At 36.3% G+C, this 27,606-nt stretch overlaps 2 protein-coding genes across 4 annotated transcripts in view; both read right to left on the bottom strand.

The window, feature by feature from the left end:
• COPB1 (COPI coat complex subunit beta 1) overlaps positions 1–11,695 on the bottom strand; it is a 46,462-nt gene extending 34,767 nt beyond the window's left edge. Inside the window, exons 1-5 of one of the 3 annotated variants that reach the window (XM_081279187.1) lie at positions 9,856–11,695; positions 8,953–9,102; positions 3,643–3,872; positions 3,093–3,262; positions 773–887 (exon numbers count right to left, since the gene is read on the bottom strand). In XM_081279187.1, coding sequence (XP_081135313.1) covers positions 773–887; positions 3,093–3,262; positions 3,643–3,872; positions 8,953–9,043 — 606 coding nt within the window. In that variant the 5' untranslated portion in view covers positions 9,044–9,102; positions 9,856–11,695. The other 2 variants (XM_081279188.1, XM_081279186.1) reach the window with 2 other exon arrangements.
• A 2,793-nt stretch (positions 11,696–14,488) lies between these two features.
• PSMA1 (proteasome 20S subunit alpha 1) lies at positions 14,489–26,695 on the bottom strand. Its single transcript, XM_081279195.1, has 10 exons — positions 26,585–26,695; positions 25,302–25,346; positions 24,793–24,894; positions 24,569–24,672; positions 21,328–21,416; positions 20,554–20,624; positions 20,313–20,442; positions 17,393–17,472; positions 16,369–16,479; positions 14,489–14,859 (listed from the first exon to the last, which is right to left on the bottom strand). Exons 1-10 carry the CDS (start codon positions 26,585–26,587, stop codon positions 14,803–14,805), a joined length of 792 nt encoding a protein of 263 aa, XP_081135321.1. The 5' UTR covers positions 26,588–26,695; the 3' UTR covers positions 14,489–14,802.
• Between the last annotated feature and the right edge of the window lie 911 nt (positions 26,696–27,606).

Below are 27,606 nucleotides of genomic sequence, written 5' to 3' on the forward strand. Positions count from 1 at the left end.
TATACTTTAACCACTAGCAGAGCTGGATATGGAATTGGTATACTCTTATCAAATAGCAGACCACCCTACTTCCACAGACATGGCCAAGGGTGGACCTATATTAGCTATGACTATTTCTCTTTAAACATTTTTAGATTATAATAATATAAAGAAAAATAGGCAGCCAAGTTCTAGAATAGTGTGCCATAAAATATAGCCATAACAACTTCAATCTGGAAAAAATCTATTAAGTGGGGATTGATGGCATAGCTCAAACATAGAATACATGTTAAACTGTGCAAGGTTGTGAGTTCAATGACCATAACCCAAAACTGTAAAGTGGCTATATTATTACTTTCTAAAAAAAAAGAATATAAATCAGGGACAGTGGTGCATGCTTGTAATCCTAGTTACTTGGAAAGCTGAGGAAGGAGGATTCCAAGTTTGAGTCCTGCCTGTGCAACTTAACAAGACCATTAGTAACTTAGTGAGACCCTGTCTCAAAAAAATTAAAAGAGCTGAGGATACAGCTCAGTTGGTAGATCATCCCTAGGTTCAATCCCTAGTATTGCAAAAAAAGAAAAAAAATAATATATACAGTACATAAGTAGTATTTTAGAGAAGGGTTAAGAAAAAAAATTTATATAAATTAAATCAAAAATCTAAAAAAATCAAAATACTCAAATCTCAAGTAATAGAAACAAAATTACTAAACAAAAACATGATCAGACTTATATAACTTTTATTCTCATTTAAATACAGTCATAAAAGATTTTTTAAAAAAAATACTCACCTGATCTGCATGAATCAGCATCATAAAGGCATTCCTTTTGCAACTTGCATCCTTCTCATTTACCAGAAAATCATGTATCAGCTCAGGAGCATCAGGAATAAGATGTTCAAAATTTCTTTAAATAAAACATTAACATATTTAATAAAAACATACTCTACTAACTTAACAGCTTTCTGGATCATACCAAAATTAAAATTAAACTTTATAGCACTACTGATTCTTCAAATTTCTCAAAGTTTAAATCAATTAGAATTGGGGGAAGAAATCAAAAGGTCATACCTTCATCTATGAAATTATCAAATTTTGTTTTCTAGTTCAATGTAGAAAGAATGGATTTATTCAATATATATTTTATTAATTGATGTCTCTAATAATTAACTTTCATATACTTCAGGAATATATGTTAAGATAAAGTTAAAATCTTTCCTTAATAAATGAACAATCCTTCATTAAGAATGACTATAGGGCTGGGGTTGTGGCTCAGTGGTAGAGCACTTGCCTGGCACATGCAAGGCCCTGGGTTTGATCCTCAGTACCACATAAAAATAAATAAATAAAATAAAGGTATTGTGTCCAACTACAACTAAAAAATAAATATTAAAAAAAATTACTAGTGAAAAAAATATTATCTGGAATTTTATTGGCTATATACTGTATTTACTTATTTACTAACTTGCCTCCTATTTTAGAAGTATTATAGTCACACAGAATGATAAACACTAGATTAACAAAAATGCCACCTAGTTTCAACAATTAATTTTCAGCCAGTTTTGTTTTACCTATCCCCGTCTACCTCTCCTTCTGTTATTCTGAAACAAATCCCAACTTATTTATTTTTTTCTGTAAATACATTGGTATGTTTCTCTAAAATTTAAAGATGATTATTATTCTACTGTCATAAAAATCATGAATTCCTTAATACCATTATATAGCCAGTCATTGTTCAAATTTCCAATATTGCCTTATAAATGTCATCATTTTTGTGTGCCCTATAATTTAAATCCTGAACTTTGTATGGTTTGTATGTTCACATTCTAAGAATTAAATTATATTATTAATCAGAATACCACTTTCTTTAACAGATAAAATCTACTACAATATTATGGTAACTGTGAAATTATGTCTCAATCAAGTAAGATATCAAAAGTACAAAGATGTTTATAAAATTATATTCTAATTCTAAATAAAGTGACACCAGTTGATTATAAAAACCAAGTACTGCAGCTTTATCCAATTACCTCTCTTTCAATTGTTTCTTTAAAAAAAAAGTCCAATATCTTTAGCTTTCTAACAATAGGAATCAGTTAAGAACTGCAGCCCTTCTCATTAAAAAAGTTCACTCATCAAAGCCTCTAAGGATAAAAAGATAAGACCCACAGCCACAAAAAGAGAATTCTAAAACAAGGTTAAAAACTCAAGCTGGGCTCAGAAGCAAGCTGGAGGCGAGCCTTGGAAACTTAGTGAGACCCTGTCTCAAAATGAAGTTAAAAAAAGGGGGATAGTGGTGGCTGAAGAGGTAGCTGAGTGGTAGAGTACTTGCCTAGCATACATGAAGTTCTAGGTTTGACCCTCAGTCACAGGTAGGTGATGGTGGTGAACAAGTTACAGCTCAAAATCTTTAGGGGATAATCAAATACATATTTCAATCAAAAGTGAACAGAAGTAATACAATTGAGAATGAGAGGCACTGCCTTAAATTGGAAAGTTTGTAAATTTTTTTGTTTTGTCTTTTTTGGTGGTGCTAGGGATTGAACCCAGGGCCTTGTGCATTCGAGACAAGCACTCTACCAACTGAGCTATATCCCTTAGCCCTAAAGTGTATACATTTGTTTTATTTTATTTTTTTTTATTTTTTGGTTGTGTGGGGAATGAACTTGGGGCCTCCTTCATATTAGGCAAGTGCTCCACCACTGGGCTACACTATAATCTTTTTAAAGGGGGGGGCCAGTGTCATTCAATTTCAGCAGATTATTTTTTTTTTAATATTTTATTTACATTTTGGTTTTTGGTGGACACAACATCTTTGTTTGTATGTGGTGCTGAGGATTGAACCCGGGCCGCACGGCACCCATGCCAGGGGAGCGCGCTACCGCTTGAGCCACATCCCCAGCCCCTTCAGCAGATTATTGTCAGGGAGAAACTAGGGCCATGTGTGGCCACCTTCTTTTTGACTTTCCAATGCTGAACTTAATAAAGAAAAAAATATTTTGCTGGTCAATGCAAAAGCTACATATAACCTATAAGCAAACACTTAAAAACCTCCAGTATGAAAAACTAAAAGGCTGTCCCAGAACTAAGCCAAAGTAGTATCTTTATTTACCTATAGATAGTATAGATGGCCAAAACAGCATTCCTTCTAACATAGCTATGTCGATGTTCCAAACAAGCACGGATAGCCGGCATTAAAGGTTCTAGCAATTCTGCTTCCTTCAGTTTGCAAAGAAAACGTAGAGTAGATCCTCGAATAAACTCATTAGGATGCTGAAGATCCTGGTATAAAAATTTTAAAAAATGAAATGCTGAGTTTCAGCTTTTTTACAAACATTAATTTTAAATGTGAAATTTTTCAACAGAAAAAGTCGAAGTTAGTTTAAGAGTCCTAGCTTATCAGACAATTTCTATCAGATTTCTTTTGATAAGAGCAATTTTTACATATATATACACTTTAAATTAACAACACACACATAAAATGCATAGAAAACGTCTAAAAAAGTAACAACAGAACTTTTTGTAACACTTCAAAATTTCAATTCCAAATATTACAACTGACATCAAAGATTTAATTTTAAAAATCAATGAGGCCCATTCCACTAATTTTACAATTATTTAAAATCAAAGCAATATTCAGAAATACTTATGGTTTGGTTTACCTTTCTGTATGCATCACATACGAGAATCATTTCATGCAAAAGTCTCCCATCTGGAGTTGTTTTAGGAACAATTTCCCAAAATACCAGAAGTAATTTTTTGATGGTGTGATCCTGAAGAGGCAGCACAAAACGAATGATGGTCATCAGAAGTCCAGGAAGCTTTTCACCATTAAGAATCATGATGATTACTTTCTTTAAAGCTTCAGTCTTTGACTTCACATCTCCTTTTTCTGAGTCATTAAAAAAAAAAAAAAAAAAAAAAAGCACAATTGTTTCAAAAGAAAATTCCTTGAGTAAAATTTTTTTTTTTTGGTACCAGGGATTGAACCCAGTTTATTTGAGGATCCCCAGCCCTTATTTTTAATTTTGAGACAGGGTCTCACTAAGTTGCTTAGGACCTAAGTTGCTGAGGCTGGTTTTGAATTTGTAATCCTCCTGCCTCAGCCTCCAGAGTCACTGCGATATCAGGCATGCACCACTGTGCCAGATTTCCTAATTTTAAAAACAAATTAACAAAATAAATATACTTTATTAGCTGCAATAGTAATAAAGGCACAAATCCAACTGACAAGGTTTCTTTACTTAGCTGTATCACAAACAAGCTGTGTACTTTTTTGGGGGGTGGGGTGGGGGGAGTATTAGGGATTGAACTCAGGGGTACAGTACCACTGAGCCACATCCCAACCCTGTTTTGTATTTTATTTTAAGACAGGGTCTCACTGAGTGCTTAGCACCTCGCATTTGCTGAGGCTGGGTTTGAATTTCTGATCTTCCTACCTCAGCCTTCTGATCCACTGGGATTACTGGGGTATGACACTGCACCCGGCCAAACTGGGTACTTTTGCACAATTAATTTATCTTTGAATTGTGGATTCTTTATATATATCATGAAGATATTATATGATGATAATATCTAATCCAGGGATTAGATTTCTAGTCCCTAATCAACTGAGTTAATGTAAGAGTTCATGAATCTTCTTGGTTACTTGGTGTGTTTCAAACATACATGTAACTATTTTTCAATATATAAACAGATATTGTTAGGATATGTGCTTTAGAATTCAAAGCAGCTCATTTTGTGTGCATTTTCTCAAAGTTACAGCCACTACTATGGGAAGTGGAGTGAATATGGTGATCTGTTTAAAAATATTAGGAGGAGAGTTCTTGAATATTCAAAATTAAGTCCGAGAACTAACAGAGTAAATAATTCCACTCCTATCATATTTCTACAGACGACACAATTTTAGACTCTTAAGATAGCATCTGAAAAACTAGAAGAGAATTAGAATGTCCCATTTAGTAACAACTGTTTAGAATTAAGGATGACATTTTGGATAAAATACATTTACTGTTACTTAGGCTAAAAACTGTGGAATATAAAATATTCTATACAAAACAATCTATAATTTCACATCATTACCATTGCATGCTAAAAATTTTATAGTACTAAAAATCTTTTCGATTCAAAATTCAAAGGCAGAAATATAAGACAAACACATTGCCACTAGTATACTGTACTTTTTTTTGGGTGGGGACTGAACCCAGGGCCTTATACATGGTAGGCAAGCACTCTACTACTGAGCTACATTCCCAGTCCTATACTTGTCTAGATCATAAAAAATAAATAAATATATGGGAGAGGAGATGATGAAGATTGTCCAGTGAAACATCAATACGCCTAAAGCTATCATGAGGAAAATAATTAGAAGAAACTAGTAGAGCTGGGTGTAGTGGCACATGCCTGTAATCCCAGGAGCTTGGGAAGCTAAGGCAGGAGGAGCAAGAGTTTAAAACTAGCCTCAGCAACTCAGTGAGGTCCTACTCTCTGGGGAAAAAAAATTAAAAATAGGGCTGGGGATGTGGTTCAGTGGTTAAATGCCCCTGGGTTCAATCCCCAGTACCAAAGAATAAAAAGAAAAAGAAAAAGAAAAGAAGAAATTGGTGGAAATTAGTGGGAAGCAGATTTGGGCCTAAATATGAGATAGAAATCTATTCCCTTTCTTTCTTTATTTTGTTGTACTAAGGACTGAACCCAGAGGTGCTCTATTTATGAGCTCCATTTCCCCAGTTTTGCTAACTTGCTGAGGGCAGCCTTGAATTTGCAGTTCTTCTGCCTTAGCCTCCAGAGTTGCTTGTATTATAGGCATGTACCACCATGCCTGGTGAGAAATTTCTAACTACTAGAGCTAAGTGGCTATTTAAATAAAGAGTTCCTATTGCCAAAGGGGCAGAAACTATACATGACCACTTGATGGGTTACAGGAAGGAAGTAAACTCCAGAAGAAATGAACTAGGTGAACCAAAGACTTTCTAAGCTCTTAAAGGCTATTTAAAATTATTGCCAGTTCATATGATATTTTCACAAATTAAGAATAGAGAATACTGTCAGGTATTTGGATTAATTAGGCAAAGTTCAAGCGGCTAAAGCTGTATTCACTGGGTGTAAGCAGTTTTTTTCCTCTTTGTTCCAAACATCCTGATTTAAAAAAAAAAAAATTCCATATCCTGTTTCATAACATTAAGGACACAAAATCCAAAAGCCATAAAACTATATTGCTATATCTTTTTAAAAGTATCTTTTTAGTTGTAGATAGACACATCTATTTTATTCATTTATTTTTATGTGGTGCCAAGGATCAAACCTAGTGCCTTACATGTGCTAGGCAAGCCCTCTACTACTGAGCTACAACCCCAGCCCCTTGTTATAATCTTCATGGCTTATTATGCTCCAGTGTTTTTATTCTTCACAAATTAGAAAATTTCTAAATATAATTTAATAGGCTAAATTCAACTTGTAACAATACTTCAAAAAATTTTAAAATAAGTTTAACAGTAAACTTATAAAAAAATCTGTGCCATTTACATTTTAAGAAACTCCACCCCAATTTTCATTTATTTCAATAATCCAAGTTAAGATGAAACAAGGAGGGCTGGGATTGTGACTCAGGGGTAGACCACTCGCCTAGCACGTGCAAGGCCCTGGGTTTGATCCTCAGCACCATATAAAAAATAAAGATATTGTGTTCAACTACAACTAAAAAATAAATATTAAAAAAAGATAAAACAAGGATATGTTTCTTTCCATATCTTCATAATTTTTAGAACTTTTCCTCTCTATAAACAGTATAAAACATATGCAAAATTTCACCTATCAATTCAATTCACAATAATAGACTAAACGCTTCCTAATCTGGGGAATATACAGTCCTCAGAGTTCAGATTCAGTAACTAAAGGTTAAAAAAAAAAAAAAAAAAAAGTAAATTGTGGAAGTAACACAGTATTTAGCCAAACAAAAAAGTTGTTACTCAAAATTAGAAACTAGTTATTTTTTCTCTTAACTTTTCTTAAAGGCAAAAATATACACAGAATTGGACACTATTTATTTATTGTTAGAGGGCAGTTAAGGCAACTGTAATTAAGACAAGGGTAATGTTCCAATTATGATAGAGTTAGTGCTGTACCTTCCAACTATAGTTATAAGCATTTTAGGGATCTAATAATAAAAATCATTTATTATAAAAAAATAGTAATAAGAGTATATTTATTAATTTGTATTCCATTCAATTATCTTATGTGAATATGGGGGAAAAGGGGTGAAGGGTGAAATATACATGGCTTTTGTTCTAATAATTTCAATTAAATGCCATAAAAGAGGGTTTCTTTTCCCTTCTCTAAAAATAAATCTTTTCAGACAGAGGTATATAAGCTCAGTATCTGTATGGCATGCAAGAGGGTTGGATCACAGTACTAACAAAAAGTAAAAAGTAAAACTAGATTTCAACAGGCATCTAATATTAAGTAACGTAAGATTAGGAGGTATTCCATTTATGCTAATTAAGAGGTGGGAACAGGCAAGCAAAACACTGTCTCATAAATGGCTTCTAAAAGATATTTACAATGTAAGAATAATTTTCACTCAACTGTATTTCAAACTATCAGTTCAACTTATATTTTTCTTAGTTCAATTAAATAAGAAGCATTACTTTGGAAGTGTATTACTTAAAAAAAAAGGGTGTGTGTGTGGCTACTCAGTGGTAGAGTGCTTATCTAACATGTGTAAGGCCCTGAATTTTATCCCCAGCACTGTGGGGAAATTTTTTTTTTCCTTGACAGAATCACTTACATAAGTATGCACTTTTAAAGTAGTTACAGTATACAATTTTTAAATTTCAGAAATACAGTTCTTGTTTTCTTCTTGCAAAAATGTTTTCAAGGGGCTGGGTTTGTGGCTCAGTGGTAGAGCGTTCGCCTAGCATGCATGAGGCACTGGGTTCGATCTTCAGCAATATATAAATGTGAAATAAAGACTGTGTCCACCTAAAACTTAAGAATAAATATTTTTTAAAAAATGCTTTTAAAATGAAAAGCTTAAACTTTCAGGGAAAATACATGTTTATTCCACTGTTGACTTCACTGGTTGGGAGAGAAACCCAAAGAACAAAGTTCTTTTGATTTTATAAGCTAAGTAAGTATATGAAGTTACCAGAACAAAGTGACATTCCACCACACATTCTCAACCTGCTACCTAAGGAGAATTGTCAGCTATCTTTAAGTGTAATCCATTAAAATGCACAAGCAATTACTTGATTTTGAAGAATATCTAACAATTGAACTATTATATATGTATATGTGTGTGTGTGTGTGTGTGTGTGTGTGTGTGTGTGTGTATATATATATATTTTTTAAAGATGACTACATTTCTTTAGGTTTCCTAAGCTAAACTAAGATGTTATTCTATTTCCATAAACCAATACTGGAAATCTAAAGGTAGCAAGTTTTCAATTTCTCAAGAACTATTGAAGACATTATAGAAAAAGTATTTAGATAAAAATTAAGCATTTCTAATTATAAAGGAAAATGAAATGTAAATGAGCTTTTTTTTTTCATTTCATTCTCAAAATATTATCAGTGTTTACAAAGTTGAGAGTAGAAAGTTGGTTCCCAGAGGCTGGGAAAAGTGGATCAGTGGGTAATACCTTACAGTGGTAAGAAGTTCAGACATGTTATATTGCACAGCAGGGTGACAACTGTAGTCCATAAAATACTATATATTTTATTGATTGACTGCAGTGCTGGGGAGTGGTCCCCCTGTCTCCCTGTGCCACATCCACAACCCCCAGTACTGGATTTTTTAAAAAACTAGATGAAATAATTTGAAATGTTTTCTTTCACCCTAAAGAAATGCTTAATATCTGAGATACATTTAACCTTATTTAAACATTACACAATGTTAACAGGTATTCCGTTAATGTGCAAATTTGTTTTTATCCGCTAAAAATCAAGTTTAACTTAAACTTTATAAAGTTTACCTAGATCATTTTTTAAGCTAATTTCAGATGGTGGTTCTGAATCCATTGGCACGTTAATTAAAGTATAGCACACGTTCTCAGCAGCCGTCATGGTTTCTGGTTATAATCAACCCCCAATACAAGATTTAAGGAATGCAGATGCCAGAAGATCTAGAAAAACAAATATAGCGATATCATTAAAAAATTTTTTTAATCCCACAAATGAGTAATCGTTCTTATATAAAGTTCATTCAGTTCGGCCTATAAGTTTTAAAGTCTTATAAAGGCAAGGTCAATCTATATATATTGCGTTCCCATAAAAGTAAATTCCAATAAAAAACACACTTGTCAACCCCAGTTTAAGGTCTAAAATCTCTCACTCCCCCATACCTCTTCCCCGGTCCAGGGTTGGGAATATTTTGTAAAACAGTGACAGTCCCCCACCTTTAACAGAACAGTGATTTCTCACAAAACTGCTCGAGTAAGAGGTCCCATGCACAAATACTCTTGTCAAAACCTTGGAGCGCTTGGCGGCGGTCGGCAGTAGGTACCTCAAAGCCGGTACCCAGCGCCGCACCCCCACCTCGCCCCACCCACTGGCCCCTTCCCTTCCTCCAGCCAAGCAGGCCCGGACTTCACAGCGCGAGGCCGGGGCTCTAGCGAGAGAGAAGACCCCTGGCCAGCACGCAGGCCTGGACGGGGCGTCCGGCCCTGAGCTCTCAGGCCCACCCCCACCGTTCCCCTTTGCCAGGCCCCGACGCCAGCGGCCTAGTTGCTCCCGCTCCGCGTCTCCCCGCTAGAGAACCAGTTCTTCCGACTCTGCGCAGCCCATCACGCCTCCGAGGCTAGGGGCTTTTGGCCCGCTACCTGGCTCCGAGGGGCAGCGGTTGAGTGAACCGCGGGACCGTATACCCCGGCTCCAACCTGAGGCAGCAGTGAAAGCTCCAGAGTCCTTGGCTGACGTGGAAGGGGGTGGGGAGACGTCCGTAGCCACAGCCATCTAGCTCTACGGCGACTCAGAGAGGACATGTCTTCTCCGTCCTGCCGTTGCGCGTTGCAAGCACGTCCGGTTTTTTCCTTCTCTCCCATCCATGGTTGATATAGGCCTCAAAGAAGAGTGGAAATACATATTTGTGAATTTTTTTCCTGTAAGCCAACCGCTAACCTAAGTTCTGTAGTCATTTAATGGTTAGGTGGAAATTATTCTTTTTCCAGGGACGCAAACCGTCAAAGGGAGGAAGGGCTTGAACAGAAGGCAAACAATTCTGCCCAGTTGTATCCGGTGGAGGAACCCAGGACTGGAACCTGGAGTCCCTTTTCTTGCTTTCCCACTGATAAATTGAGGAAGTAACTACTTACCATTGGGAAAGTAATTTCAGTTCTTTAAATAAACCCACTGGATTACATCAAGACCCATTTCTGTTAACATCTCCAGTAGTCTGAATCTCCCTCTTTGCAATTGAACTAGAGCTGCTTGAATATCTAAAGTTGCATTGGTGTAATTTCTGCTATTTAGTAATGATTTCCTTTGTTATCCTTTATGAGTACCCAGTAAATTAAACTTTTAAAAAATGAATAAAGGGAGACAGTCCCTCTTAAGGATTTTATCTATCTCCGAAAACTTGTTATAACTACAGTTAACACCTTAGGTTTTGCCCATTTGAGGTCCCAGAACTCACTTGCTGCTCCCCACCAGGAAAACAAACAAAAAGGTCTGACAGAATCTGTGGCTATTAATAGGGCCACTTCACTTAGGGAGCTATAACACAAATAGAACTTCATCTACATAGAATCCAGCTATTTTGAGGTTTTATTTTGAAACCATCGAACCAAATTCGAGCTCCCAACATTTATTTTTAAGTCACATGCTTAGCACTTGAAGAAGGCCCTCCTCGGGTGCACTCACATATTTATATATGTATATAATTTTTTTAGCGGTGGAAGAATCTTTGTTTTTATTTATTTTTATGTGGTGCTGAGAATTGAAACCAGTGCTAGGCAAGTGCTTTACCACTGCGTCATAACCCCAGCCCGCTCTGCACTCATTTTAAAAAAGCTTTTATCACGATAATTGAAGTGACATGAACATAGAGGTCCCATATACTGTTCATCTAGTTTCTCCCAATGGTAATAACTTGTATATTTATAGTACACTATAAAATCCATGAAACTAAAATACAATTCACCCATCCTTACTCAAGATTTCACCAATGTCTAGCTCTAGACAGCTGATTTGTATAATCAACAGCACAGTCAAGATACAGAACTGGGGGTAGGGTTGTAGTTCAATGGAAGAGAGCTTGCCTAGCATGTGTGAGGTACTGGATTTGATTCTCAGCACCACATAAGAATAAATAAAATAAAGGTATTGTGTCCATTCACATCTTTAAAAAGATACAGAATTGTTCCATTGCAAGGATCCCTAATGCCATCTTTTTCAAGTCTTAGCACCTTCATCATTAGCCCCTGGAAACCACTAATTTTATTGTCAATGATGTTGTGTAAATGGAATTAAACAATGTAGTCTTTCAAGATTGGCTTACTCAGCATAATTCCCCCAAATCAATCCAAGATATGTCTTCAACAGTTTGTTTCTTTTGGATATACTTTTCATGGAATCTTTACAAATGCGGTTATCTTATTTCCAAGCCTTATCAAAAAGTGAAATGTGTTAGCAAGAAATGAGGCCAAACAAGGTATAAAGATTATACTTTAGGACCACACGGTATAGTCCTAAGTCTAATGGTTATATCCACTTGAATTATCCCAGACGTTGTTAAAACTTCAGGGTTTATTATGACCCTGAGTTAAGGAAACTATTAAAACATGAAAAGAAGGCATTTTAGTTTGCCTCTGAGTGTCACTAGTAGTATCTAGTTATGTATTTTTAAATGAAGAACTTCTGAAGAGATGTAAAGAAAATTTATGGCCTCACCAATTTTTCCCTACTGGTATAAAATGCAACTTTGGATCTTTTACTGTATCATGTAATTATATAATTTTGAATGCTTTAAAATTATAACTAATTTGAGAGTGAAGACCTTGCTATGTATTAAGAATCAAATACTTAAAAGTCTAGGAAATAAAGACCTAATGATGAGATTTGCCCTGAATCACGTAATTGTCAAATACTAAAAAGAATTAGAACCCGAATCCTGTAATCTATGATTTGTGGCCTTTAACCATGCCAGTTCTTAAGAGCTATACATATAGATGCTTAATAAATTCTAGGTAAACTGATATCTTTATATCAAAGTGACAGGACTTATAAGACATTAGGAATCTTATGGCTTGTCATTATATGACACATACTAAATGGAATAATTGAGTACAATAGACCAGACAAAGCAAAAGGATGTAATGATTAACTTTGTTATAGTGGGGTAAGTTTTATTGGGGTGTGGAGAATTTTAAGTTCTAAAGTCAGCGTACTAGACTAAAAAAATCACTTATTGAAAAAACTGATATTGTCCCCAAAGTAAAATAAAGACCACTGTTTTTTGTTTATTTTTTTTTGCTGAGTTCCAGTTAACTAATAGTTGTTTGCATTTAAGGGGTAGGTTCCAAAAAAAAAAAAAAAAAAAAAAAAGCATACACAGTATCTTTTTTTTTTTTTTAAAGAGAGAGTGAGAGAGGAAGGAGAGAGAGAGAATTTTTAATATTTATTTTTTAGTTCTCGGCGGACACAACATCTTTGTTGGTATGTGGTGCTGAGGATCGAACCCGGGCCGCACGCATGCCAGACGAGCGCGCTACCGCTGAGCCACATCCCCAGCCCAGTATCTTTATATTTAAACAGAATCACTCAGCAGACAACTCACCCAATGAAAGGCACAGGGGGTAGAAGACTTTTCTAAACAAAGAACAGCTTATCAAACTGCCCACTTATGTTCCCTCCCCAGACTATACATGCATTGAGTGTGGAGGTAGGTGGTTAGCATCCCTCTGTTCACTATATTTATATATGAAAGTTACAGGTACTTGATGCAATTCCATTGTGGTTCAGATAGCCACATGGTACGTGTGGCCTGTTACCAAACTTAAATAAGGCAGACAGAACTTTCAGGCTACTTCCAGAGCAGGAGTCCCTCACTCCTTACAGGTTCCAATGCTTAGAGATCTTTCCTTCAACAGAGTTGCCAGTTTCTTTTACCATTACTTTACCAAAAGAAGTCACAAAGAGATTTAAACTGATACTTTTTTTTTGGGAAACCTAAAAGAAAAAAAAAAAAAACTAACATTTTCAATTTAGAAGGTATTATAAATTCTCTCATTTATTTTTTTTTAAAGAGAGAGAGAGAGAGAGAGAGAGAGAGAATTTTTTTAATATTTATTTTTTAGTTTTCGGTGGACACAACATCTTTGTTTGTATGTGGTGCTGAGGATCGAACCCGGGCCACACGCATGCCAGGCGAGCGCGCTACCGCTTGAGCCACATCCCCAGCCCCCTCTCATTTATTCTTTTTTTCAAAATATTTATTTTAGTTTTAGGTGGACACAATATCTTCATTTTATTTTTATTTGGTGGTGAGGATCGAACCCAGTGCCTCACGCATGCTAAGCCAGCGCTCTACCACTGAGCCCCAGCCCTCATTTATTCTTAAAATAATTCTCCAATGGGTTTCCTTAGAATAGGGCTAAGTAACTTGCCCAAAGCCAATAGCAGCTAATTAGAATTAGATTAAAAATTTTTGTTAGTATCCAAAAATAAAACTTCTCAGAAAATAAAATACACCTAGGCTTTTGAGCAGTGAAATTTTGGATTTTTTTTAATGATTTCCTAATTTAATTTTGTATGATCTAAGCTAAAAATTTCTGCAACATCTGAGTATATAACCTAGGGAATAGAAGGCAATATACAAACTATGCTGGAGTTGGTTTGTGTAGGATTAGAGGTTTGAGATTATTTGCAAAAATTCCCAAGAAAATCCAGAGCTCTAACTATTGCCATCTGCTGATTGGATAGGAAAACTGTTCAGACATTAATAATCTTGGCTTTTTTTTGTAAAATGTGCTAGAGATTAACCCAGGGCCTAGAGTGGGGCAAGCCTGAATTCTACCATGGAGTTATATAGCCCCAGTCCAATCTCACTACTTTTGTTGGGAAGTGGTGTTTCTTAGGTAGGCTTTTTCTTTTTTGCAGTAATGGGGATTGAACCCAGGAGTGCTCATACAAATGAGCACCAACCCCTTTTATCTATTTATTTATTTTGAGAATAGGCTATCACTAAATTGCTGAGCCTGGCCTTGAGTTTTCAATCCTGCATCTGCTTCCTGAGTAGCTAGGATTACAGGTGTGTGCAACTGCACCCAGCAGTTTCTTTGATTTTAATCAGAATAATCTATATCCTGATATTTGCATTCGGAGCCAAATCTCCATGGATTTTCATGAAGCCAGCCCATAACTAGAAACTGTTACAAGCCTGTGGTAGATGAGGCATTTTTATATATCATTAAAAACAAGGCAATATAATCTTGCAAATGTGGCAAATAAGTAATTGCAATCCCAAATTACTATTCGTAGTTGAAGTTACTTAAAAAACAAAAACCCAATACACCAGGAGGTGAAACAATTTTATTTCACAGTTGTCTTTAAAACCCCAAAGACACTATTTTCTTTATATAAAAACACTGGTATACCTATACTTTCTAGAAAATGATTATATAGACCCTCTCAAAGAAAAATGTACCCCATTATATGGTTCGGGGAAGTTATTTGGAAAACACATTTGGACTGATTCCTAAAATCAGCATTTGGACTTATACCATTCCACCATTGCGTCTTTTGGTTCAAAGTATAGATTACTGTCATCAGTATGTATTTCTGCATTCTCAAATATTCAATAATACACATATAGTTAAGTTTATCACTTAATGTTCCATTGGTTCATCAGCCTTTTCTGCAGGTTCATCAGCAGGTTGTGCAGGCTTAATAGGGAAGAAAAAAAGAGAAGATGAAAAATGAACATTTGATCAATATGTACTCCTAATTACAAATGTTACATTATAAAAACTTAATGAAAAAAGGGTTAAGGGATATTTTGAATACTAAATTTCTAAGAGCTTTTAAAGAATATATTTGATTTCAGTTCTGAATGCCTAAAAATCATTGAACAATTCCACTATTTTATCATACTGTCTTGCTCAAGAGTTAAAAGCCTTTCATATATTATTACTAATAAGCTTAAGATACAATCAGCCCTTTTTTGAGATCCTTTTCCCTTAAACTAACAAAGCAAAAATAAAAACCAACCAGCTGCATGGCACTCCACTGCATTCTTAATAGTGCTATTGCAACTTACATAATGCAATTCTTGCTCCCCCAAATTTCCCAACAGTTCAAGTTTGAAGAAATTTATGTAACAGACACTATATCTTCAGGTACACAGTTATTAAATAAGCATCTATTAATGCAAATGTGTATTCTAAACATCCAGCAACAAGATCCATATTAAAGTTTTCCCCCCTACAAACACTTCTTGATGTGTTTGTCACTTATTTATTAATTTACATTTATATTTAATTTTTTGCAGTACTGGGGATGGAATCCAGAGGCACAATACTACTGAGCTACATCCCAGTAGCTTTTTTTGTTTGTTTGTTTAAGAGACAAAAGTTGCCTAGGCTAGCCTCAAACTTGCAATCCTCTTGCCTCTCAGCCTCCCAAGTCACTGGGATCACGGGTGTGTGCCACTGCATTTGGTTTTTGTCACTATTTATGAAAAGTCAAACTAGTGTTCAAAGCTGGTCTCCAATGAACACTTCTCCTAGTATCTACTCCCAATGAATCCAGGCTGGCCCCATGACTTGCTTTAAACAACAGAATGTGCATAAATGATGCCATGCTAGTCCTGGGTCTCAGCATTAAGAATGATGGCAGTTTGCACTTTTTTGACCTTTAGCAAGCTCTGGGTTGCCACCCTGCTAGAAAGGTCCTGCTGAAGGAGAGGCCTTGAGACTACAGGGATAGAAGCAGTCATTCTGGCAGAGGACCCAGCATTCTAGTTCTTCTTAACACACCTAGAAAGTGACTAAAGAAGGCAAAAGTAAGGTTATCTTGGATGTTTGGGCTCCACCCCAACATTTGACTGTAGCACATATGAGATTCCAAGAGACACAAGCAAAAGAACCATCAATGATGAGGCCCAGTCAACCAAATTGTGAGAAGTAATGTTTGCTGTTTTAAATTTATAAGTTTGGTGGTAACTTATTACATAGCAATAGATAACTAAATCATTAAATCTTTTCTCTTTTTGTGTTTACAGAGAGTTCTGCCCCCTGAATATTTTACTTTCCTTAGTTCTTAATTTTTCTGTTGCTATATGAATTGGGAGCCTATCTCTATAATTAAAGGGAAAAATGATGGACTTACACAGTTGATAAGAACAGCAGTTTATGACAAAATGAAAGCCTCTTTTGTTACAACTAATTGGATACCTGTGCCTTCCTCTGAGGTCGTTCTTCAAGACCTTCCAGGAATGGAGATACATCATCGTCATCATAGATTGTAAACTCCAAGTCTTTACCAACAATTCCAATGGAAACATTCTAAGGGCGGGCGTAAATAAGTAATAAGTAAATAGAGTACATTTAGGCCAGAAAAATTCTTATCATAAAATGTTAGGTGAAAAAAAATCAGAATAAAAATATAGTACTTGAATTTAAGACTTTAAAAACTACTTATATGTAGGGTGAAGAAAACTAGTAGGCACTTGCTAGATTTAATATTCACTGTTATTTGATTAATCTTAAAGGTCTATCATCTGGAAACACTTGATTTAAAAAGATTATGCAGGCAATAAAGTTTTCACATAGATATTAAATGATAATTATACAATGATAATTATTTATATTTTTGAGATGGGGTTTTGCTGAATTGCCTAGGCTGGCCTGGAATGCACAATTCTCCTGCCTAAGCCTCCAAGTAGCTGGGATTACAGGTGTGTGCCAGATGATCACCCTACTTTAAGTTATATCTACCACACTATCTTCCTGCACCCAGTTAGACATTCATTCTCTTTTTAAACATTTTTTTTAACCTACAGCATTTATTATCTTTTAATATCCTGTATGATTTGTGTATGTATATATGATTTATCTCCTCACTAGAATGTTCAATAAAGGTCCAGCTATTTGTTGTCTTTACTATATTTAAAATGCTTAGAAGGTATCTGCATATGGTAAGTGCACAAATTTGTTAACTACATGAATAATACAAAGATATCACTATTTACTAAATAAAGGGCAGTCTACATTGGACTTCCTGATTTTATTGCTTTATATCAAAAAGAAATATTAAAAAATAGCATTTCAAAATCTGATCACTTTCTGAACAGCTTAAAGGGAAAGTGTGAACCAAGGCAACCGTCTCCTAAATTAAATAAGTATACACTTTAATTACCTATTTATACAATATTAAACTGTAAGATTATTATCTTCAATTGGAAAACATAATATTTACCTTTGTAGTTAGGTCCTGCTCTGCAGGAAGTGTCTCTCTTAAGGCACGAAGACCATGTTTAACCAGTTCATTTAAGTTGCCTGTATGTAATAAATTAATAGTTATTTCTTCGTTTCATTACCATACTAGGCTTCTTTTATCAAGCTTAGAGTCTGAAATCATGGTGTTAGTTATGCAATATTGTTATTACAATAATAATAGCCAAGTGTCTAATGCTTGTCATATAATCTTTGAATAGCAATACTATTGCTATTATTTTATTTAATGAGATGACCTGTTATTTTGATAAGCTAAATCAAAATTATGATTTGAAAAATGTCATTCACAATTTTGTAGAGTGTATTCTGTGGAATGCTAGATGCTACATTTGCTCTATATAAAAGTAGTATTCAACTCATTTTATGTGGCCAGTATTACTCTGATAACAAAACCACAAAACAATATTTCTTATGAATACAGGTACAAAAATTAACAAAATAATTCCAATGGAATCCAGCAACATTGAAAAGATTGTGGCAGAGGACCCAGCATTCTAGCTCCTCTTAACACACCTAGAAAGTGACTAAAGAAGACAAAAGGTTATCTTGGATGTTTGGGCTCCACCCCAACATTTGTCATGACAAAAAAGGATTTTTCCCCCTCAAGAATGCAAAGTTGGTTTAACATTTGAAAAGTCAATTAATTTAACACTACACCAAAGACTGAAGAGAAAAAAGCAGCACAATCATCTCAACAGATACATGAAAAGCATATGATAAAACCCCAAATGCTTGCATAATAATAATAATTGAAGGGAATATTTACAAAAACTCATAGCTAATATATTGAGTATATTTTTTAAAAACTTTTCCCTTGACAGATGTGGTGGCGCACTCCTATAATCCCAGCAGCTGAGGAAGCTGAGGCAGGAGGATTGTAAATTCAAAGCCAGACTCAGCAATTTAGTGAGAACCACATCAATTTAGAAGGACCTTGTCTCAAAATAAAAAAGAAAAGGACTGGGGATGTGGCTCAGTGGATAAGCACCCCTGGGTTCAATCCCCAGAACCAAAAATAAATAAATAAATCTTTCCCCTTAAAATCAGGAACAAATCAAAGATGTCTGCTCTTACCATGTCTATTCATCATTGCACTGGAGGGTCTAGCAAGAACATCAGGTAAGAAAAAGAAATAAAAAGCATCCATATTGGCTGTGGCTGTGGCTCAGTGGTGGAGGGCTTACCTAGCATGTGTGAGGCACTGGGTTTGATTCTCAGCACCATATAAAAATAAATAAAGGTCCACCAACAATCCATATTGGAAAGGAAAAAGTAAAACTCTCCAATCCCAGGTGACATGACATGGATCTCAAGAATCTAAAAATTCTGTTCATAGTAACACCAAAAAGAATAAAATACTTATGAATAAATGTAAAAGAATATAAGACTTGAATACTTAAAACTATAAAACATCATAGAAATTAAAGAAGACCTAAGTAAATGGAAAGACACCCATGCTCAGATGTCAGCAGATGTGCATAGATGCTACTTATGATCAAAGTACAACCTGATAAACACATTGTAAATTGAAATGTAAGAAAAAAATCCATTTAATACACCTAACCTACCAAATTTCATAGCTTAGCAACATAGTACTCTATAGATATCAGTTGTTTGCCCTTGGAATTGTGTGGCTGATTGAGTCCTATGGCTCACTGATGTTTTATCATGAGTATCTTACTGCACATTGCTAGCCCAGAAAAAGATCAAAATTCAAAATCTAAAGTTCAGTTTGTACTGAATATATTTAAGTGGTAGACCATCTGGATTATAACAATAGCAGTATGTCCCCAAATGATCTATAGATTCAATGCAATCCTTATTAACTTTTTATCCAGATTGGAATGTGTTATGCTGAGCATGTTTATGTGACCAGATCTCAAACTTTGGACACCCAAGTTTCTAATGAGCTTCTCTAGTCAAAAATATCACACACATGCTCTTTAAAGTATGGTCTGTAATTCTTCTGAGAAGGGAGAGAACATAAGGAAACTTCCTCACAGATTCCTCTTGACTCTTTCTTTAATGATTCAGCTGTATATCCTTATCATATTGCTGTAAGCCTTAGCTATGAGTACAACTACACACTAAGTCCTTTGAGCCCTAGAAAATCTCCAAATGTTAAGGGCTATCTTAAGAACTCACAACTCAATTATCATATTTTGAAATGTTAAACTTTAATCAGTGCTTCTCAAGCTTATATGGCCCTAGAATGCTGTATCCTAAAGTTAAAGCTATTATCATCTCACAATAGCTTGCTTTCAGAGTGTTAATTATTTTCCTCTATATTTCGCTGAGCCCCAAATATTTCCTTCATAGACTACTGCCACAAGAAATCTTATAAGACAACCAAGAGAAATGTTAAAAACCCTGACAAACACTCCTTCCAATATGAAGAAAAGCACTTGAAAATCTTCTCTATCATCTTACATCTTTTACCTTCCTTTGCCATTGCTACACTGGCTTTTATTTCTTGTTTATGAACTACTTAATGCAGAAATGTCTACATGGCTTAAAACAGGAACAGAATCACAGAAAACTGAAAGTTGTAAACAGAGAACTTACAAATAGCAACTTGTACAGGGTTTCCCAACTTTGGCTGGGACATATTTCAGATCCAGTGAATCAAGAATTTTTAAGGGTAGGGAAACATTTATATCCTGAAAGAGTTTTCTAGTGATTGAAATGACTGTGGTAAACAGGAGTAAAATGTAGATGTATACAGAAATAATAAATACTTCGTAGGCTTAATTTTTCAAAAAAAAAAAAAAACCTCTTTCTATAAGACTGATAGTTTTCCTTATTTAGGATACTACTTTTGTTCACTATACAAAGACTGGAGGAGGCAAAACCAAACCAAACTAAAAAAAGCTGTCACTTACACTCCATAAACTCAGACATATGTCTCTCTAAGTAAGTACGAGCTGATTGAGAACGGGCTCCAATGGACATAGCTCTGCAGTCAAAATAATTAGCAGATGGACAGGTCTGGAAAATATGAGGGCCCATATCCTACAATACAAAAACAAAACCCATAATTATTGACTTTGGTTAAGCTAAAAATTACAAAAGTTTCTAGTTTTAAAAAAATCATTAAAATATAACAATACCCTATCAACTTACATCATATCCAGCAATAAGCAACCCAACACCATAGGGTCTCCGGCCATACCGCTGTGTTGGTATCTGGGTCTCTTAAACTAGTTAAAGAGCTTATTCTACCAAGGAATAAAGTATTATCTTTATTTTTGGTACCAGGGATTGAACCCAGGGGCATTTAACCACTGAGTCACATCCCCAGTCCCTTTTAATATATTATTTAGAGGGCCTCACTAAGTTGGTGAGGCTGGCTTTGAACTTGCAATTCTCCTGTCTCAGCCTCTTGAGCTGCTAGGATTATAGGGATGCATCACTGCACCTGGCTTAAAGTACTATCTTTATTTTCAAACAAAATATTATTAACAAAGACCTCTAACTTCTTCCTTAATCACTGCATAATCTGTAGGAAGAACATAAAATAGAACAGTACTACTTTGACTCAATATTACCTGTTTGACTTTCCATCAAACCCAAGAATACATACTAGCAAAATAATCTCTTTCCATATAGAATTTCATTTGTTTTGGATATAAGAGGTGCAGGACTTGTGGGGATATCTAGAATTAATAAGAAACTTTAAATTTCTCAAAAATGATGCTGGGATAGTTTTCATAAAGCTGGGCTTATATATGTCTCGAAAATATAAGTTGCTTATAATGGCTAATGAAAGAGCAACCCAATACCTTAAAAGTTTTATAATCATACCTATGTTTTATAGTCATATTCCGAATACCATAGGGATTAAGTACCCAAGCCCTTTAAAGTTCACATTTATAAATGTTAACATAAAAAGGATACTGCTTCCAATTAGAGATACAAGCCGAGACACAGGAAGTGGTCTGTCAAATACAAATCTAGAATCCAGACACTCCTGGCGCATAAAATTACTAAAAAAGAAATAAGAAAAGTTAGTAATTTCAAATTATAGAGAGCTAATCCAAATAAAGCAGTTTCATTTCACTTCCAAACATTTTCATGGATCATATTCATATAAGGAAACCAGTAAGGTAAGAAGACACATTTTGGTGCTAAACTGTAAGGCCATATGAGGTCTTAAAACTGACTAACTACCCATTCCTCTGAACTGAGCACTACTGCCATGGATGAGATCGAAAGCCTTTGAAATATGCTGGAAAGCAGCAGATGCAGGAGCTGGAAGCACACTTCCTGAAGGACCCCTTTCTATCCCACGGTACTCTGGTGGCTCTGGCCTCTAGCCTCAGCCTAGAGGAGCAAATGGTGTAGAATTGGTTTACTGTGCAACAGAAGACATACCCAAACTCTGAACGAGGCTATCACCCATTTGCATGACGCCTTGGCCAGCCCTCGTGCTCATCCTGGGCACACTCAACTTGGGCGGGCCCATCCTGGTCTAGCTTCTGTTGTACATGCCCATCCTGCAAAAATGTCCACTACCCCAGCCCAAGAAGACCCAGAAGCTTCTCTATTCAGGCCTAGACCTGTGGGAACCTCCGGGACGGTGCCCAGGAGAGTGCCTGGCCCCTCAGGGGAGAGGATGAGGAACTAGAAGCCTCCTTGAAGAGACCCTCCACTGCAGAGCCTGAAGAAGGTGATCTTGAAGACGCAGACAAATCAAGTCCAGGAGATTTCTAAGTGGATGAGGGTTTGGCACCTGCCCCATTCCATAAGTCCCATAGGTCCTCACTCTGGCTACTATTCCATCTAATTGTTGTCCTCACCTGTCATTTGAGTCAGCTGGGAGTGTCTGGGTTTCTAGTCTAGGAGTGGAATGGGTGTTCCTGGGAGCACTTCCTTCCCTTGATGCTGCCCCCACCCCTTGACAATTTTATCACTATCTTTCCTAATTTATGGGGATCTTCATCTGTAGACCAGTGCAGCGGCTGCCTGTATCTCCAGGAATGAAGGACCTCTGCTTTCCCACAAGGATTTTCCTATAGTCCTCTGCTGACAGCCACACCCACATCAGATCCCCATCCCCCACCTGCATCTTTTAGTTTCCATCTCCAATACAATTTCATCATTTTGAAATAGTTTGGAGCTTTGTCTTAATTTAGGTATTTTTTCCCTCTTATTTCCTTTTAGTCTTTGCTTTGTTACTTGTTTGAGGTTATTTTTCTGTTTGATTTTTCCTCGATTTTCAATGAATTTTCTTCTTTTGCTTCAGTGAAAAAAAACAAAACAAAACAAACTAACTATTCTTTAGCTCTTGAAAATTTTATGTCTCAGAGCCCTTACAGAATACAGAAGGCTGACTGAAGAGAAAATAGCCATCTCTTCTCTTATCCTTATGAGCAACAGTCTGTCCTTATTTTGAGACAGGGTCTTTTGATGTTGCCCAGGATAGTCTTGAACTCACAATCCTCCTGCCTCAGCCTCCAGAATAGTTGGGATTACATGCATGTAACACTCTACCCAGCCAGCAACAGTTTGTTTTAATTCTAAGTCTTGAACCAGAAAAAAAAAGTACCTACTCTTTTTTATTTTTTCCTTGAAAACAGATTAAAATCTCCCTAATAGAGCAATGGCAAGAAATAGAATCCAGGGGATATTTTCACATGTTCTGCAAATGTTACTTCTCATCATAAACTGCATTAGATATTAGACACTAGGCTGCTGAGTCTCAACTTGTAAAGATTTGAGCAAGGTTAACATTGGGGAAAAAGGAACTCATGCCTATTAATTAGAGAATTAAATAGAAAGAAATAGACATGCTCATTCTTTCCACGTTGCTTAGTCCAGTATGTGTTTGTCACATCTGATGGTCAAATTTATTTGTTTATTTATTTATTGCAGTGCTAAAGCTCAAACCCAGGGCCTTGTGCATGCTGGAGCAAGTACACTACCAATGATCTACTTAATTAGTCCCTGAAAATCAAACGTATATTAGAGGAACCAAGCCATTTGTTTAGTACTTTTTAAAAGTAAATTTCTCAAGGTATCTAAAACCATACTCTCCAATATGGCAGGCACTAATGATATGTGGTATTAAGCCACTTTATTGAGATGTATATACATATAGCTTTATTGAGATGTACATATACAATGCACATCAAAATTTCAAAAATTTAATATCTCATTAATAAAGTTTTTATATTAAATGTATGTTGGCACAGCAATATTTTAGATATTAATGGGTTAAATGTTTGACAACATTGCACATTCTACATTTTTAGGAGCAAACAGAAACCCGTATTACTGTCAGTATACTGTTGACATAGCAAGGGACTGGCTGGATAACTCAAAACTCTTAAACAAAAGGCATTACCATTTACCTTTACTATTTATATTCTTTCTTCACTAATAAAACCATAAATTTAAAAGTTAAGCTTTGGGGGCTGGGGCTGTGGTTCAGTGATAGAGCACTTGGCTAGCATGCATGAGAAGGCACTGGTAAAGGTACTGTATCCACCTAAAGCTTATATATAAATAAGTAAAAGTTTAGCTTTGGCTAACTACATCCTACCCTCAACATATAAACACTTACATGCTTTCTGAAAGGCACTGTTTTAAGTGCCTACTTCAAAACACCCTTGGAGAAAAAAAATACTGAAAAATCTGAGTGTTAAGTAATTAGCCCAATCTCAAAAATTAGTAATTAAATAAGAATTTGTTATCTGTCTGATCTCAAAGCCCCACTTCTTCATTTACTCATTGCTTCTCATCCACAATCTCTATCTCCTCCTATTGCTCACAGAAATTTACCTGTTACTCTCTACTTCCATCCAAGATTAGCTAAATTTAAAGTTCTTTGAAGACATGATCCATGTCTGAATCACCTTTCTATACCCTATATTATCCACTACTGAGCTTTGAAAAAAAAAAAATCTAATAAATACTGAAGTATTAAAGAAAGTAAGGGTGGTTCACCTCTTTCTAAAAATTAGATAAAAATGTCAAGATCTTCTTAGACATACATGGCTTCAAACAATACATTATGTTAACAAGTATCACATTATTCAGCGGCTTCTCAAGTGTTAGTATATCTTACCTGAATTTTTCTGGAAAAGTAATAAATTATGGATCAAGAGATACTTTTGTTTTTCATGATTCTACTTACCATAACAGTCTAGCATCAGCAGTAAGCCCAGCAATTGAGATGCCAATATGGTTGTCAACATGAAGAATTTTTTTCTGATGAGCTGCAAGCTCTGACTGTGCCCTCTAAATAGAGACATTATAAGATGTAAAAATAAGTTTACAACTTTATTGTTTATACAGTGAAATTTACATTTGGTAGTTCTGTTTTCTAAATGAGGAAGATACATGTCTGGCTTTACTTACCTTCAGTGCAACCAACACTGCATGGGTTTTTGATTTCAGACCAACTGTGGCTGAACCCTGTTTAACAGCTTCCATTGCATACTCAATTTGATGAATCCTCCCCTAAAGGGAAAAAAGAACATATCTTGGAGTCACCTGGGAAGATCCTTTACAAATTGAAAATCAAGAGTTCTCAAACTTCAAGCAAGTATAGTTACATTTCAAATGATTAAAAAAAATTTTTTTTTTGTAGTTGTAGACGGATAGCATGCCTTTATTTATTTTTATGTGGTGGTAAGGATTGAACCCAGTTCCTCACACATGCTAGGCAAGTGCTCTGCCACTGAACTACAGCCCTAGCTCCTCCAATGATGTTCTGAAAACCAGGAAAGTTATTTTAATTATAAATTCAAGTTCTAGGAATGTCCAAAATGATATTCCATTTTTTCAGTCTACAATCTTACAAGTTTCTAAACCTACTACAGCCATGAAAAGCCTCTTCATAGAAATGGCATAAAACATGATTTTACCTGAGGACTCCAAACAGTGACATCATTGTCATACTGGTTGCGAAACTGAAAGTAAAAGAAAAAAGACCTATTAGGAACTTTATAAACCCCTAATCTTAATTAAGAGTAAGAAATGTGCTTGCCTGTGTTTCCATTCAGCATTAAAACAATTCTGTTAACACAACATGGCTGGAATTTTGTTACTATACTGTTAAAGCCAATACTACATTCACCCTTAATTGGTGAGGGAGGGAAGAACAGATTAGTTACACAGGTCCTATCTTCCCAATTTCCTACTCTGCCATTCTTCATAGCATTCCCTCTGGGTGGGTAATTACTAAAGTTCATATGCATCAATTTTTCCTCCCGTCTTTGCTTATGCTGTTATCTTACATAGAGCACTAATGGTCAAAAAGCATTTCTTTTCTTTAAATTAGCTCAAATGTCTCTCTTGAAGTGTTCCCCATGTTTTCTCCCCAAACTCCCCCAACACGTAGTCCCACAGTTCTTTACACACCTCTTATTATGATTACACACTTGTCTGACTTATCTTTGAAATCTCACTATGTACATCTAAATATTCATATTGAATGAACACAAAAATGTTCTCAGGAAGTTAGCGGTGGATACAATAGCTACAGTGATAGAACCATTACTACCCATAATGATATTATAAAAGCAAGTCTATCAATACTTGGGAGAATAACTGTGGGGATACGAAGGTCGAGTGCAGGAACGACAGATTGAGTAGAAGCTCAGAGACCTGTACTGTAACCCTGATTCCATCACTTCTCTATCAGCCTAGCTTTCCTCATCTGTAACCAGGTGACTGGACCAAGTGATTGAAATGGGCCTTTTCTAATCAAGCTCTAGATGACTGGTAAAGCAAGACACGCCAGGAAAGTGAACGTGGTCCAGAACCACAAATGCTAGAGTCAAGTCCGTGCTGGGAGGCCTCCAAGTGAAGTCCCTCTTCTCCTCCTCCCATACAGAGCACCAAGGGCCACTCACGACCTCTCGGAATCTATTTTACTGAAGGAATTTCGGGCGAACTCGGCTAACTGATGGAGGAAGAAGTGCAAGAGACTCCCTGGAAAGTGAAACAAGCCTCGGCGAAAAGGCCTCACGGACTATCGACCGCCACTCCTTCAGACAGGCCGGAGATGCTGAATCACGGCCGGAGCCCTCCCCGTGGTTAAGGCTCCCATGTTCCGTGGCCTCAGGCCGCCCAAGAGCGACAGATTCCCTTCGCCGAGTCACCGGACCTTTGCCCTAAACCTTCCGAAGTTAGAGATTCAACGCACCATAGTTCCGGCGCGGACCTCGCTTGAGAGCTCCCTCAAAGCTTGTGAATCAAGCAGCGCTGCCGAAATCACCGCTCGGCGATCGACAGAGAAGGCTGCGGCGTTTTGACGGCGGCGGCGCAGGGTAGGGCAGTCTATTCCAGAGATATCGATAGGCTTTCAACACTTCCCCGCCCTTAAAATTCCCGGCGCACTCGGCGGGAGTGGGCGGGGCCTTGAAGATCGAGGAACTGAGATTGGCGGGAAACCCTAGTCCGGGAGTTCCCGCTGCGGGTTCGCCCTGTCGCGTCGCCCTTGTTGGATCCTCAGCGACATTCACTGTCTATTGTAGATTCCCATCAGTTTCTTATCCTACCGGCTGAATGAACCTGAAATTACTGCAGACAACAGCTGCAATTCTGTGTGATACGAACAGACCGCTCAGCTTCTCACTTTTCACAGAGATTTGGAAAAAGAATTAGGCTCAGAAAGGCCACAAAATAATGGTCTGTTTGTGTATGTCAACCATATCTTTCCTCGAGTATCTTGTTTATGTACATGCTTTTTCCCTCCCTTACTTTGGAATACACCTCTTTATACTCCCCGGAGATCTGATCTTTCAAGGCTTTGTTGGCGTTGATCACTGATTATTAGTTTCTTCCGCCAGAGTTCAAGCTTCAAGGGCACAGTCTGTCCACAAAACCACGCACTATATCTGGTAGATTAGGCCACTGAAGAAAAAAAACCTGACATTTTCTTATGAATTATCTGTTTTCTCTTTTGGGAGCATCTGGTAAATCCTTAAGTGAACTACCTTAAGACAGTTCTGCAAACAGCTGCTGATCTAACATCTACTGACTGCTAATTTTCTGTTAAGAAGAAGAGTACCTAGACTCAGGTAAGGTAAGGGTTCTTAAGGATCTGAGCTTTGTAGGTGAAATAGATCACTTGGGTGATTTGCTCAAAAACACAGTAAATTAGTATCTTTTAAAACTTTCATGTTTATATTTGGGACATATTTTTCCGTGTTAAACAGTTTCCAG

The sequence above is a fragment of the Spermophilus citellus genome (assembly GCF_964194105.1).
Source record: "Spermophilus citellus genome assembly, chromosome: 2".
In the NCBI taxonomy this organism is placed as follows: domain Eukaryota; kingdom Metazoa; phylum Chordata; class Mammalia; order Rodentia; family Sciuridae; genus Spermophilus; species Spermophilus citellus.

Coding starts and splice junctions, on each gene's coding strand:
- PSMA1 (XM_081279195.1), bottom strand. Junction 24,673..24,792: donor CAGTGTTGGTTGCACTGAAG/GTAAGTAAAGCC, acceptor GTCTCTATTTAG/AGGGCACAGTCAGAGCTTGC. Junction 16,480..17,392: donor AGCAGGACCTAACTACAAAG/GTAAATATTATG, acceptor GCCCGCCCTTAG/AATGTTTCCATTGGAATTGT.